The 16,381-nt window shown below is 45.4% G+C and overlaps 1 protein-coding gene across 1 annotated transcript in view; it reads right to left on the reverse strand.

The window, feature by feature from the left end:
- The window catches only part of LOC124010774 (slit homolog 3 protein-like), a 444,233-nt gene extending 431,408 nt beyond the window's left edge, over window positions 1–12,825 (reverse strand). Inside the window, exons 1-2 of the mRNA XM_046323430.1 lie at window positions 12,506–12,825; window positions 12,114–12,323 (exon numbers count right to left, since the gene is read on the reverse strand). Coding sequence (XP_046179386.1) covers window positions 12,114–12,323; window positions 12,506–12,540 — 245 coding nt within the window. The 5' untranslated portion in view covers window positions 12,541–12,825. The remainder of the gene's footprint in view (window positions 1–12,113; window positions 12,324–12,505) is intronic.
- Between the last annotated feature and the right edge of the window lie 3,556 nt (window positions 12,826–16,381).

Here is a 16,381-nt window from a genome sequence, read left to right on the forward strand (position 1 = left end):
GATACCATCGATCACCACATTCTTTTGGAGAGATTGGAAACCCAAATTGGTCTACACGGACATGTTCTGGCCTGGTTTAGGTCTTATCTGTCGGAAAGATATCAGTTTGTCTCTGTGAATGGTTTGTCCTCTGACAAATCAACTGTACATTTCGGTGTTCCTCAAGGTTCTGTTTTAGGACCACTATTGTTTTCACTATATATTTTACCTCTTGGGGATGTTATTCGAAAACACAATGTAAACTTTCACTGCTATGCGGATGACACACAGCTGTACATTTCAATGAAACATGGTGAAGCCCCAAAATTGCCCTCGCTAGAAGCATGTGTTTCAGACATAAGGAAGTGGATGGCTGCAAACTTTCTACTATTAAACTCGGACAAAACAGAGATGCTTGTTCTAGGTCCCAAGAAACAAAGAGCTCTTCTGTTGAATCTGACAATTAATCTTAATGGTTGTACAGTCGTCTCAAATAAAACTGTGAAGGACCTCGGCGTTACTCTGGACCCTGATCTCTCTTTTGAAGAACATATCAAGACCATTTCGAGGACAGCTTTTTTCCATCTACGTAACATTGCAAAAATCAGAAACTTTCTGTCCAAAAATGATGCAGAAAAATTAATCCATGCTTTTGTCACTTCTAGGTTAGACTACTGCAATGCTCTATTTTCCGGCTACCGGATAAAGCACTAAATAAACTTCAGTTAGTGCTAAATACGGCTGCTAGAATCCTGACTAGAACCAAAAAATTTGATCATATTACTCCAGTGCTAGCCTCTCTACACTGGCTTCCTGTCAAAGCAAGGGCTGATTTCAAGGTTTTACTGCTAACCTACAAAGCATTACATGGGCTTGCTCCTACCTACCTCTCTGATTTGGTCCTGCCGTACATACCTACACGTACGCTACGGTCACAAGACGCAGGCCTCCTAATTGTCCCTAGAATTTCTAAGCAAACAGCTGGAGGCAGGGCTTTCTCCTATAGAGCTCCATTTTTATGGAACGGTCTGCCTACCCATGTCAGAGACGCAAACTCGGTCTCAACCTTTAAGTCTTTACTGAAGACTCATCTCTTCAGTGGGTCATATGATTGAGTGTAGTCTGGCCCAGGAGTGGGAAGGTGAACGGAAAGGCTCTGGAGCAACGAACCACCCTTGCTGTCTCTGCCTGGCCGGTTCCCCTTTTTCCACTGGGATTCTCTGCCTCTAACCCTGTTACGGGGGCTGAGTCACTGGCTTGCTGGGGCTCTCTCGTGCCGTCCCTGGGGGGGGGGTGCGTCACCTGGGTGGGTTGATTCACTATTGTGGTCGGCCTGTCTGGGTTTCCTCCCCCCCCCCCTTGGGTTGTACCGTGTCGGAGATCTTTGTGGGCTATACTCGGCCTTGTCTCAGGATGGTAAGTTGGTGGTTGAAGATTTCCCTCTAGTGGTGTGGGGGCTGTGCTTTGGCAAAGTGGGTGGGGTTATATCCTTCCTGTTTGGCCCTGTCCGGGGGTGTCCTCGGATGGGGCCACAGTGTCTCCTGACCCCTCCTGTCTCAGCCTCCAGTATTTATGCTGCAGTAGTTTATGTGTCGGGGGGCTAGGGTCAGTTTGTTTATCTGGAGTACTTCTCCTGTCCTATTCGGTGTCCTGTGTAAATCTAAGTGTGCGTTCTCTAATTCTCTCCTTCTCTCTTTCTTTCTCTCTCTCGGAGGACCTGAGCCCTAGGACCATGCCCCAGGACTACCTGACATGATGACTCCTTGCTGTCCCCAGTCCACCTGGCCATGCTGCTGCTCCAGTTTCAACTGGCCTGGGCCCTAGGACCATGTCCCAGGACTACCTGACATGAGGACTCCTTGCTGTCCCCAGTCCACCTGGCCATGCTCCTGCTCCAGTTTCAACTGTTCTGCCTTACTATTATTCAACCATGCTGGTCATTTATGAACATTTGAACATCTTGGCCACGTTCTGTTGTAATCTCCACCCGGCACAGCCAGAAGAGGACTGGCCACCCCACATATGCTCTCTCTAATTCTCTCTTTCTTTCTCTCTCTCGGAGGACCTGAGCCCTAGGACCGTGCCCCAGGACTACCTGACATGATGGCTCCTTGCTGTCCCCAGTCCACCTGACTGTGCTGCTGCTCCAGTTTCAACTGTTCTGCCTTATTATTATTTGACCATGCTGGTCATTTATGAACATTTGAACATCTTGGTCATGTTCTGTTATAATCTCTACCCGGCACAGCCAGAAGAGGACTGGCCACCCCACATAGCCCGGTTCCTCTCTAGGTTTCTTCCTAGGTTTTGGCCTTTCTAGGGAGTTTTTCCTAGCCACCGTGCTTTTACACCTGCATTGTTTGCTGTTTGGGGTTTTAGGCTGCGTTTCTGTACAGCACTTTGAGATATCAGCTGATGTACGAAGGGCTATATAAATAAATTTGATTTGATTTGATTTGATGATTTGTATGGTTTGTATGGTTAGTCTGGTTTGTATGGTTTGTATAGTTAGTATGGTTTGTATAGTTAGTATGGTGTGTATAGTCAGTATGGTTTGTATAGTCAGTATGGTTTGTATAGTCAGTATGGTTTGTATAGTCAGTATGGTTTGTATAGTCAGTATGGTTTGTATAGTCAGTATGGTTAGTATGGTTAGTCTGGTTTGTATGGTTAGTCTGGTTTGTATGGTTAGTCTGGTTAGTATGGTTTGTATAGTTAGTATGGTTTGTATAGTTAGTATGGTTTGTATAGTTAGTATGGTTTGTATAGTTAGTATGGTTTGTATAGTTAGTATGGTTTGTATAGTTAGTATGGTTTGTATAGTTAGTATGGTTTGTAATAGTCAGTATGGTTTGTATAGTTAGTATGGTTTGTATGGTTAGTATAGTTTGTAATAGTCAGTATGGTTTGTATAGTTAGTATGGTTTGTATGGTTAGTATAGTTTGTATGGTTAGTATAGTTAGTATGGTTTGTATGGTTAGTATAGTTAGTATGGTTTTAGTAGTTAGTATGGTTTGTATAGTTAGTATGGTTAGTTAGTATGGTTTGGTTAGTATGGTTAGTATGGTTTGTATAGTTAGTATGGTTAGTATTGCTTGTATAGTTTGTAACCCAATCACAAGTCTGAGGAATCAAATATTCCATCTGCCTTTCATCTCCTCCACAAGGGTGTTGATTCACACACACACACACACACACACACACACACACACACACACACACACACACACACACACACACACACACACACACACGTAGACACACACGACTGGACACAGACATCACTGGACACAGACATCACTGGACATCACTGGACACAGACATCACTAGACATCACTGGACACAGACATCACTGGACACAGACATCACTGGACATCACTGGACACAGACATCACTGGACATCACTGGACACAGACATCACTAGACATCACTGGACACAGACATCACTAGACATCACTGGACACAGACATCACTAGACATCACTGGACACAGACATCACTAGACATCACTGGACACAGACATCACTGAATTCTTAAGGTGACAAATCATCCCTAACAGCTATGTGAACAGTGCCACTTCAAACCCAATACAATAGACACCTACACAACCTGTTTAGGCAGAGTCAATAGATCACTTTTGCTTGGCAAACATCTTTAAACTAGAGGTAGTTAATGGTAATAATTGCAAGGCAGCCACCATGACTGCAAATAAACAAGACTTGAGCTTCACTTTAAATACATTAAGTGAGGACTCGCACACCAACCGAGAGGAAAATATATAACCAAGCAGCCAAACCCAGTGAGCAAAAACTGATTGAATCAACATTGTTTCAACGTCATTTGTCAAGTATTGTGACGTGCCATCTATGTGGAAAATACATTGGATTTTAAAAAGGTCATCACCTCTTGTTTTGAGAGTGTCAACCACGGGGTCATGTCATCATCATAACCCATTTTCAACACAGACAAACCTGAAGTTGAATTTGTACCTTTGAAACAATGTCAGATCTTTAACGCTTTATCCAATATAAAAGATACAATAGGCAGGGCAGCACCTCCTACTGGAAGTTGATCTATCTACAGCTATTCATTTGGTCTCCCATCCAGCTAAGACATGATATTTGTCACCGACTACTTCCAATGTGCTATCGTGAGAATAATGATTGAGAGATCTCTTAATAACTAAATATATTCACTGCTGCTGTCAAAGTCATTCGAAAGGGAAGGTTTAACAGAGCAAATTAAATGGAACTAAACTTTAACAGTCATATCATCAATGAGGCTATTTAGGACCATACAGCATTTGTAAAGTTGTCAACAGCTATTGTTTCAATTCAACCCAGAATTCAACTAAAAATAGCCAATGCATAGAGGCCTATATGTATAAGAATAGTCCAGTTGTCTAAAATATATTTTTGTTTGAGATGGAGATATGAATCCATCATATCAATTATTAATTTGTCAACAACCTGGATATTGAATTGTGTTTGGTTGTCAACGCCTTTTGGCAAACTCCAAGTGGTGCCTTTTACTAAGGAGTGGCTTCCATCTTGCCGCTCTACCATAAAGGCCTGATTGGTGGAGTGCTGCAGATATGGTTGTCCTTCTAGAAGGTTCTCCCATCTCAACAGAGGAATTATAGAGCTCTGTCAGAGTGACCATCGGGTTCTTAGTCACCTCCCTGACCAAGGCCCTTCTCCCCCGATTGCTCAGTTTGGCCGGGCGGCCAGCTCTAGGAAGACTCTTGGTGGTTCCAAACTTCTTCCATTTAAGAATGACAGAGGCCACTGTGTTCTTGGGGACCTTCAATGCTGCAGATATTTTTTGGTATCCTTCCCCAAATCTGTGCCTCAAAATAATGCTGTCTCGGAGCTCTACGGACAATTCCTTCGACGTCATGGCTTGGTTTTTCATCTGACATGCACTGTCAACTGTGGGACCTTATATAGACAAGTGTGTGCCTTTCCAAATCATGTCCAATCAATTGAATTTACCACAGGTGGACTCCAGTCAAGTTGTAGAAACATCTCAAGGATGATCAATGGAAACAGGATGCACCTGAGCTCAATTACAAATCTCGTAGCAAAGGGTCTGAATACTTATGTAAATAAGGTATCTGTTTTTTATTTTTAATACATTATCAAAAACGTCTAAAAATCTGTTTTTGCTTTGTCATTATGGGGTATTGTGTATAGATTGACAAGGATTTTTATTTATTTAATACATTTTAGAATAAGGCTGTAACGTAACAAAATGTGGGAAAAGTCATGTGGTCTGAATACTTTCCGAAAGCAGTGTATGCCACATCACCTTTCAGATCAAGCACCGCTCAGTATCTTCAACCTTAAGAGACACCACTTCATCACTGTCCTGATGATGACTCATGGAATGCATTACAATTCGCTGGGTGAACAAAGATTGCCAAAGTGAAGATGACAGCAACATTCTGTGCTGTTTTCTATTGTTTATGAGGCAGTGTGAGCAGGATAGGCAACATCTCACTGGGACTTTGGTTTTCTAAATATTTTAATTACCGGATGAGTTCCCAGCTGAAGGACACGCACTTCTGACTCAGCACAACTGACAAGAATATTTCATATTTTCTCCGGACGTGTCTGTATACTTCAAGATGGTTTATTTTTGAAAGGGCAGGCAGGCAGGGAGACAGGCAGGCAGGGAGACAGGCAGGCAGGCAGGCAGGCAGGCAGACAGACAGACAGACAGACAGACAGACAGACAGACAGACAGACAGACAGACAGACAGACAGACAGACAGACAGACAGACAGACAGACAGACAGACAGACAGACAGACAGACAGACACAGACAGACACAGACAGACACACACAGACAGACACACACAGACAGGCAGACAGGCAGACAGGCAGACAGGCAGCTGGATCATCCTAGTGTACCTTTGTCAACTGGATCGTCCTTAATCAAATCAAATTGTATTTGTCACATGCTTCGCAAACAACAAGAGTAGACTAACTTACTTATGGGCCCTTCCCAACAATGCAGAGAGAAAGAAAATAGAGAACTAATAGAAAACTAAAAGTAATAATACCCAGCATACCTCAGTCAGTGGTTGCAGTACTGTACAGTCCAGTCCAGACCAGTTCAGACCAGTACAGTCCATACATGACTCCTTAGATTACATCTGTACAGTGAACTTCAGAGGTGACAGGGGAACTCAATCTGACACCTCCCAGGACTCATCTAAGGCAATTTGCTCCTGAGCTGTCCAGGGCTTGAGGTGCAGAAGACACAGAGCCTCATGTAAACCAAGAAAGATGGAAGAAGACTAGCAGGAAGAGAATCAAGCAGCCAGGACACAAACACACAGTAATTAGGCGCACTGGCAGAGATATAAAGGAACAGGGACAATGTTAAAACACACCTAAATCACAAGCTCCAGTTGTGAACACTAATAATGTTCCTAAGTAGTAAGGAACCCTAAGGAGTTAACCAGACCCACAGTGTTACAGTATCCAGCGAAAGAGAGAGTTGTTAAAGCTCAGGGCTGCTCATGGTCCACTAATCTGATGAATCATTCCTCATGAAAAACCATCAACAGGATCTTCACATGTTACTGCCTGGACATCCTGCCTCTCTAAGGGAATATTACCCCAGATCTAGACGCCACATACAGTCACTCCCCCAGTAACATCCTGATCAACTCAAGGTACATGCAACTATTCCTGGCTCCATACATTGTTTACTGGGTTGCTAGCTGCAACGTAATGTTTGGGGCCCTTGCGCATCAATGACAAAGGCACCAAAACATGCAGAGAGTTATCCATATTTGGTAGATTGGGATAAACACTTTGTCACATTAAGCGAAGTTCAGCGAGAGCTGAGAATATAAAGGATGGACTGATGGGACAAAGCAAAGGGCCTTGATGTGTTGCTTTGGTAACAGAACCCAAACAGCAAAAAGCGGGTCCTTGTTAACCTAAAATGGCCCCCGGTTCACAGACTCTTAGAGACTGTCAAAACCAGTCTTGCATTAAAGCATGACACACACTTGGACGAGTTCTGAACTTGTGTGTTCCTACATTTTGGACTAACTTCTTCAAGGACACATTCGTGACTTAGACCACTTTCTCTCTCCACTTAACGCTGCAACAAAAAGTCTGCTCCCCTCTCTCCCTCCCTCCCTCCCTCTGCCAGCTTTGGCCTTTGAAGTGCTGGCTGAAATAAAGCACCTCCAAATATTTTCCACAGAGATTTTTTTATTTTTTATTTTTTTTTTAGAAGGTGGACGGCTGATATTTCCCAGAAGGCTGATGTTAGCTGTGCCTGCTGGCAGTGCCAGCGTCAGCCCGCCGGCAGTGCCAGCGTCAGCCCGCCGGCAGTGCCAGCATCAGCCCGCCACGCAAGTTAAAGTCATTATCAGACAGTTCAACAGGTCAACCAAGACACCAACTCTAGAACATTCACATACTGACCCTCATGACCTACCAAGTGTCATTACAAGACAAACTCAAGTTAAGCTGAAACTCATTCACCACTTAGGCAATAGATTTGGAATGTAGCAGCATTTACTGGGGACTTTATACAGTAGGCTACAAATGGTCTAGAATCAGTTTATCCTCTGTGTGAGTGTAATATGGAGTTGATTAGCAGTGTAATTGGGATGATGGATGGGTTAAGTGTTGGTAACCGCATACACATTGTTCTCAGCTGACAGCCTCCCACCCACCCTGAGAGTGTTGGTGGACTGTGGGTGTGGCTGGGCTGTAGTTCATCCATCATGGCCCCAGTAGCATCAGCGTGATAAGAGCCAGGAGCACTCCAAGGTGTTCTGGGAACTCGAGCAGGGTGTGAATTGCACCCCAGAAAAGAGGGGACTGTTCCACCTTGGCCACCATCATTAAGCCTTCACAATCCTTCTGCTCAAACAAGATGCAAATGAGGTCTAAAGTGGCCCTGAGTATTGACAGAACCAAATTGACTGGGCTTCTAATGTGCTATTCTATAGGTGCTGGGCTGGCATTCCCCTTTGGGAAGCATTTTCAACATGCCTGTTTCCTGCTTTTATTACGTTAAAACTCAAACATTTCCCATCAAAACAACCCTAGTCTAATTACTTTCTACTTAAAAAGATACGAACAAAGGCTCATTGCTGCCTCCTATCCACAACTACAGTCAAATGTTGCATGTTAAAACAACTTGACTGGCAACTAAATAAAGAAAAAATCAACACTTTTTCCTAAAGGGACACACAATCCCACTTGGTATTATTATTTATTTTCTCTGTTTCAAATGTCTAGGGATCACTCTCTCAAATTCAACAGGTCTATGGTCAACTAGCCTCTGGCTAATGCGAACATGCTTTGCTTTCATACCACTTCCAAGCAAAAAAAGATTGTGTTTGTTGTTGCAGTGCCTCATGTTTTGTATCCCCTGAGGTCCTTAAGCTTCTTAGTTATGCTAGATAATAGGTTCCATCACCTAGAATCACCAGAGGTGGAAACACTGCATTTTCAGGGATTGCAGGACTCACTTCCCCCATGGAATGTCATTTCATACTAAGTCATCAGGGTTAATGGGGCTGAGGCTGATAAGTCCTCAGGTTAATGGGTCTGAGGCTGATAAGTCCTTCATTTAATGGGTCTGAGGCTGATAAGTCCTTCATTTAATGGGTCTGAGGCTGATAAGTCCTCAGGTTAATGGGTCTGAGGCTGATAAGTCCTCAGGTTAATGGGTCTGAGACTGATAAGTCCTCAGGTTAATGGGTCTGAGACTGATAAACCCTCAGGTTAATGGGTCTGAGGCTGATTAACCCTCAGGTTAATGGGTCTGAGACTGATAAGTCCTCAGGTTAATGGGTCTGAGGCTGATAAGTCCTCAGGTTAATGGGTCTGAGGCTGATTAACCCTCAGGTTAATGGGTCTGAGGCTGATAAGTCCTCAGGTTAATGGGTCTGAGGCTGATAAGTCCTCAGGTTAATGGGTCTGAGGCTGATTAACCCTCAGGTTAATGAGTCTGAGGCTGATTAACCCTCAGGTTAATGGGTCTGAGGCTGATAAGTCCTCAGGTTAATGGGTCTGAGGCTGATTAACCCTCAGGTTAATGGGTCTGAGGCTGCTAAACCCTGAGGTTAATGGGTCTGCGGCTGCTAAATCCTCAGGTTAATGGGTCTGCGGCTGCTAAATCCTCAGGTTAATGGGGCTGAGGCTGCTAAACCCTCAGGTTAATGGGTCTGAGGCTGCTAAACCCTCAGGTTAATGGGTCTGCGGCTGCTAAATCCTCAGGTTAATGGGTCTGCGGCTGCTAAATCCTCAGGTTAATGGGGCTGAGGCTGCTAAACCCTCAGGTTAATGGGTCTGAGGCTGATTAACCCTCAGGTTAATGGGTCTGCGGCTGCTAAATCCTCAGGTTAATGGGGCTGAGGCTGCTAAACCCTCAGGTTAATGGGGCTGAGGCTGCTAAATCCTCAGGTTAATGGGGCTGAGGCTGCTAAATCTTCAGGTTAATGGGTTCGAAGCTGCTAGGTTCTCAGGTTAATGTGGCCGAGGCTGGTAAGTCCTCAGGTTAATGTGGCCGAGGCTGGTAAGTCCTCAGGTTAATGTGGCCGAGGCTGGTAAGTCCTCAGGTTAATGGGGCTGAGGCTGCTAAATCCTCAGGTTAATGGGGCTGAGGCTGCTAAATCTTCAGGTTAATGGGTCTGCGGCTGCTAAACCCTCAGGTTAATGGGTCTGCGGCTGCTAAATCCTCAGGTTAATGGGTCTGCGGCTGCTAAATCCTCAGGTTAATGAGGTTGAGGCTGCTAAACCCTCAGGTTAATGGGTCTGAGGCTGATTAACCCTCAGGTTAATGGGTCTGCGGCTGCTAAATCCTCAGGTTAATGGGGCTGAGGCTGCTAAACCCTCAGGTTAATGGGGCTGAGGCTGCTAAATCCTCAGGTTAATGGGGCTGAGGCTGCTAAATCTTCAGGTTAATGGGTTCGAAGCTGCTAGGTTCTCAGGTTAATGTGGCCGAGGCTGGTAAGTCCTCAGGTTAATGTGGCCGAGGCTGGTAAGTCCTCAGGTTAATGTGGCCGAGGCTGGTAAGTCCTCAGGTTAATGTGGCCGAGGCTGGTAAGTCCTCAGGTTAATGTGGCTGAGGCTGCTAAATCTTCAGGTTAATGGGTTTGAGGCTGCTAGGTTCTCAGGTTAATGTGGCCGAGGCTGGTAAGTCCTCAGGTTAATGTGGCCGAGGCTGGTAAGTCCTCAGGTTAATGTGGCCGAGGCTGGTAAGTCCTCAGGTTAATGTGGCCGAGGCTGGTAAGTCCTCAGGTTAATGTGGCCGAGGCTGGTAAGTCCTCAGGTTAATGTGGCCGAGGCTGGTAAGTCCTCAGGTTAATGTGGCCGAGGCTGGTAAGTCCTCAGGTTAATGTGGCCGAGGCTGGTAAGTCCTCAGGTTAATGTGGCCGAGGCTGGTAAGTCCTCAGGTTAATGTGGCCGAGGCTGGTAAGTCCTCAGGTTAATGTGGCCGAGGCTGGTAAGTCCTCAGGTTAATGTGGCCGAGGCTGGTAAGTCCTCAGGTTAATGTGGCCGAGGCTGGTAAGTCCTCAGGTTAATGTGTCCGAGGCTGGTAAGTCCTCAGGTTAATGTGTCCGAGGCTGGTAAGTCCTCAGGTTAATGGGTCTGAGGCTGATTAACCCTCAGGTTAATGGGTCTGAGGCTGGTAAGTCCTCAGGTTAATGTGGCCGAGGCTGGTAAGTCCTCAGGTTAATGTGTCCGAGGCTGATAAGTCCTCAGGTTAATGGGTCTGAGGCTGATAAGTCCTCAGGTTAATGGGTCTGAGGCTGATAAGTCCTCAGGTTAATGGGTCTGAGGCTGATTAACCCTCAGGTTAATGAGTCTGAGGCTGATTAACCCTCAGGTTAATGGGTCTGAGGCTGATAAGTCCTCAGGTTAATGGGTCTGAGGCTGATTAACCCTCAGGTTAATGGGTCTGAGGCTGCTAAACCCTCAGGTTAATGGGTCTGCGGCTGCTAAATCCTCAGGTTAATGGGTCTGCGGCTGCTAAATCCTCAGGTTAATGGGGCTGAGGCTGCTAAACCCTCAGGTTAATGGGTCTGAGGCTGATTAACCCTCAGGTTAATGGGTCTGCGGCTGCTAAATCCTCAGGTTAATGGGGCTGAGGCTGCTAAACCCTCAGGTTAATGGGGCTGAGGCTGCTAAATCCTCAGGTTAATGGGGCTGAGGCTGCTAAATCTTCAGGTTAATGGGTTCGAAGCTGCTAGGTTCTCAGGTTAATGTGGCCGAGGCTGGTAAGTCCTCAGGTTAATGTGGCCGAGGCTGGTAAGTCCTCAGGTTAATGTGGCCGAGGCTGGTAAGTCCTCAGGTTAATGGGGCTGAGGCTGCTAAATCCTCAGGTTAATGGGGCTGAGGCTGCTAAATCTTCAGGTTAATGGGTTTGAGGCTGGTAAGTCCTCAGGTTAATGGGACTTAGGCTGACTGGACTGGAAAGAAAGTACAGGTTACAGCCACAGGTCAGACTACTAGTAAATTTCATAAAAGTGCCAATGCACATGACATACTCATACAATGACAATCCTAGGCATATCTAATATGTTAACACAGTTTACAGTTCGCCGTTTTATTGTCACAATCACAAATCACAAGTACAGTGACAAGCTTAACTTGCAAGCTCTACCAACAGTGAAGTAATTAAATAGCATAACTAATTAAACCAGGTATATAATAAAGAAAACGGGAGTAATAAGAAATAAGCGAGGAAGCTATATACAGGGTCAGCTATATTCGTTGCCGAACACCTGCCCTCGCCGTTGTTAACTGAACTGCGGGAAAACAGTGCCCGACAGGTCGGGGCAAAGGACACAATCTACAGTTGTACTTGCTAGCTAGCTACCATCTTCTGTGGGGTTTATCAGCGGCTGGCATCCAATGTTTTTGTGCATTAACGCCACCTACTGTATTGCAGCATTGCCACCTCCCACCTGTCCCAAGTTAAGAATTGATCAATAGAAGTATAAAGAGGGGTTCCTGCAGATGCACAATCAACAGGCTCTGCATATTATTAAATGAGGCTACCCACTCATACACCACCTAGCCTCTGACAATATAAATGGACAGAAGAGCAGTGGTGTGATGATGCGCGAAGGGGTTTGTGTTACTTACAAACGTTCTGCGTTCCTAGGTATTCCTTTTGGCACGGTCCTGAAGCCTTGAGCCTGGCAATCCACATGAGATCCAGAGCAACTGCATTTGTGAGGACATCCATTCACCACGGCAGCGCACAGCAATCCGCACATTAGAACCCATATCCCCCAGTGATATGCCGTCCACTTCTCATACACATTCGGTAGCATGGTATTCACCGTGGCAAAACTAGTATTTAAAACGAAAATAACGAAACACTAAATGTTTTTTTTTCTAAAAGGTGGAATCCCCAAAAGGTATACTCAACTATCTCGCAATAAAAGATAGTTGCAGTTAAATTAATTAAAGGCTAAAAAGGTCCAGAACCTAATAATATGAATAGATCAAAACAGTTTCTCAAAGTTAAGTACCTTCCCAAACAAAATCGATGCGGAGTTGCGGTCATTCAAAGTCCAATGCGTGTTCTGCCTTTTTCTCACCATTGATACAAAACTGTAAAAATATTAGAGAATGAAAAAAAAAAAAATGCAATTTCAAAACCATATTCTTTCAGATGCGTACGTCATTTCACTTATAACAATCTTCATCAGTAACCATCCCAAATGCTTCATAGAAGAAAAAAAAATCCAATGGACAATTAGTTTAGTACATAAAGTTTCAGATGTGATAACAGTTTCTCAGTTGTTGAGGTAACTCCAACTAGTACGCATCACACAGTCCCATTCCAATTGATGCCATTTTGAAACAGAACTCCAGGGGAGCGAATGTAGGCTGCAGTCTGCGAGAAAACTCATACCTATTTCCAACCCCCAAATTCACCACTTCAGATTCCTACTGGTTCGCAATGCGTTGATGTCACTATAAGCAGAAAATAAGTTATTATTCTATCTTTTTTTAATGCCCCTCATGTGCACTTTACGATCAGTAAGTAAAATAATAAAGTCTATGGAATTTTGGAATGAGTTACAAGCAATGAGTTTGCAATTGATGAGTTACATGGAAAACATGAAGTTTCCATTTTAGGTCCAACACTTGTGTGCATGTGCAACTAACGGGACTTGATCAGTGAAGGTTATATTTGTGGATTTGACCTAACGAGGTGATATAGCCCAGTGTACTTTTAAATGAGGCTATTTGTGCCCAGATACTGTGAATCTTCATTGAGAACTTCTAGTAGCAGGGTGTTGTTAAAATAGAACTGGATGTGACAATGCATTTAGAATGACTTGAGTGACAACGGCAAGGACACCGCTTCAAAATAGTTATGCAGTAGCCTCTATATTAAGTTGAAGGCAGCAATGAAACAAAGAATGGTTGCCTACTTTCTCATTTTGCTGACCCAGGCTTTATCAAGTATTCTGACCATAAAAAGCAATTCCTTCAATGACTTATATCAATAGCAATAGGCCTGTATCTCAACTAAATTGAAATTGTTGTAAGAAAGTGGCCAAGAACTCACTTTCAATACTTTAGTTACAGTTTAGACTTGTGAAGCACTCACACCACTCTCATCCAGTCTTCACTGAGCAGTCTCTGGCTTACTGTCATTTTGCAGCTGCAGTGCCCTCATCTGGTGTTAAAATGGACCAATAATTACATTTTAAACTAACCCTCTTTCCCCATTGAATTGTTGTATTTCAGACAATAGCTTACATGTTCTCTGACAGCTACAACCACAACTAACACAACATTTATGGATCTAGTCAAATCTGAACTTTGCATTGGTGGTTGATGATGGCCTATTTTGTAATAACTAGGAAATATAATTTTAATATCATATCAGGTTACACATTCAGATTAAAAGCAGACTTAAACAGAAAATATTATAATTTCTGTCAACACCATAGACAAGCCTGAGTAGCCTTGAATTAGGCGGGGCCAGCATCTGCATCAGACATTGGCTATAAGACTCTTCTTCCTTGCTCTCTGATAAAGCTCCACAGAGGAGACTTGTTTAACACACTGAGCAGATAATCAATTTACATTATGTTCAGTTAAGAGCAAATTGAGATGCTATGTATGACATCCTGGACTCCTCTCTCTGCCTCCATCCACACTACTTCTCCCCATTCCTCCCTTTCTCCCCTCTTTCCTCTTCCCACACTCTACTTCTCCCCCCTTTCCTCTTCCCACACTCTACTTCTCCCCCCTTTCCTCTTCCCACACTCTACTTCTCCCCCTTTCCTCTTCCCACACTCTACTTCTCCCCCTTTCCTATTCCCACACTCTACTTCTCCCCATTCCTCCCTTTCTCCCCCTTTCCTCTTCCCACACTCTACTTCTCCCCATTCCTCCCTTTCTCCCCCTTTCCTCTTCCCACACTCTACTTCTCCCCCTTTCCCCCTTTCCTCTTCCCACACTCTACTTCTTCCCCCTTTCCTCTTCCCACACTCTACTTCTTCCCCCTTTCCTCTTCCCACTTCTCCCCTCTCCCTTCTCCCCCTTTCCTCTTCCCACACTCTACTTCACCCCCTTTCCTCTTCCCACACTCTACTTCTCCCCATTCCTCCCTTTCTCCCCCTTTCCTCTTCCCACACTCTACTTCTCCCCATTCCTCCCTTTCTCCCCCTTTCCTCTTCCCACACTCTACTTCTCCCCATTCCTCCCTTTCTCCCCCTTTCCTCTTCCCACACTCTACTTCTCCCCATTCCTCCCTTTCTCCCCCTTTCCACTTCCCAAACTCTACTTCTCCCGATTCCTCCCTTTCTCCCCCTTTCCTCTTCCCACACTCTACTTCTCCCCATTCCTCCCTTTCTCCCCCTTTCCTCTTCCCACACTCTACTTCTCCCCCTTTCCTCTTCCCACACTCTCCCCATTCCTCCCTTCTCCCCCTTTCCTCTTCCCACACTCTACTTCTCCCCATTCCTCCCTTTCTCCCCCTTTCCTCTTCCCACACTCTACTTCTCCCCCTTTCCTCTTCCCACACTCTACTTCACCCCCTTTCCTCTTCCCACACTCTACTTCTCCCCATTCCTCCCTTTCTCCCCCTTTCCTCTTCCCACACTCTACTTCTCCCCATTCCTCCCTTTCTCCCCCTTTCCTCTTCCCACACTCTACTTCTCCCCATTCCTCCCTTTCTCCCCCTTTCCTCTTCCCACACTCTACTTCTCCCCATTCCTCCCTTTCTCCCCCTTTCCTCTTCCCACACTCTACTTCTCCCCATTCCTCCCTTTCTCCCCCCTTTCCACTTCCCACACTCTACTTCTCCCCATTCCTCCCTTTCTCCCCCTTTCCACTTCCCAAACTCTACTTCTCCCGATTCCTCCCTTTCTCCCCCTTTCCTCTTCCCACACTCTACTTCTCCCTTTCTCCCCCTTTCCTCTTCCCACACTCTACTTCTCCCCCTTTCCTCTTCCCACACTCTACTTCTCCCCCCTTTCCTCTTCCCACACTCTACTTCTCCCCATTCCTCCCTTTCTCCCCCCTTTCCTCTTCCCACACTCTCTCTTTTCGCTCTATCTTTATTATATCAAGGTGTCTGGATAAAGCAGTGGGCCGGGGTCACACATCTACCCCTCTATCTGGGCCCAGATGCCAGTGGTTTGCAGATGCAGCTCCATGCCTCTCAGATCGAGGTGAAGAGTTAACTCATTCCTCCGTCTGGAGTCAGGGGCATATGGCTAAGCTGTGAACCATGTGTGCAGAGCTTTTACTGACACGCACATGCACACACACACGGCAGCGGTCACATAAATCAGGTGTGTGTGTGTGTTTAGGGAGCGGCTGAGAGGATTTACTGTCTTCTTCACCCTTTCCTCTTTCTAATCTCAGGGATGAGGAATGTTTTGTCATTCCACCTGTGGATGAGTGTGGATAACAAGCATGGCGAGGACAGATATGCTCTACATGTTTCTCAGACATCTATGGATATCAGGAGGAACCAGGAGGACCCAGGAGGACCCAGGAGGAAGGACCCTGGAGGTTCAAGGCCACTTTCCTTCAGGGTCAGTCAAGCACTAACCAGTCCAGGCTGCACGATGTCCATGCCTGCCATGACTCGCTCTCTCCACAAACCACAAACAGAGCTAGGGCTCCCTTGAAGGTGTGGCGTTCGCATATGTGTGTGTGTGTGTGTGTGTGTGTGTGTGTGTGTGTGTGTGTGTGTGTGTGTGTGTGTGTGTGTGTGTGTGTGTGTGTGTGTGTGTGTGTGTGTGTGTGTGTGTGTGTGTGTGTGTGTGTGTGTGTGTGTGTGTGTGTGTGTGTGTGTGTGTGTGTGTGTGTGAGAGAGAGAGAGAGAGAGAGAGATCATTTGAGAGTGAAAGAGTATGTCGGAGGTTGCAGCCACT

The sequence above is a fragment of the Oncorhynchus gorbuscha genome, linkage group LG23 (assembly GCF_021184085.1).
Source record: "Oncorhynchus gorbuscha isolate QuinsamMale2020 ecotype Even-year linkage group LG23, OgorEven_v1.0, whole genome shotgun sequence".
Taxonomy (NCBI): Eukaryota; Metazoa; Chordata; class Actinopteri; order Salmoniformes; family Salmonidae; genus Oncorhynchus; species Oncorhynchus gorbuscha.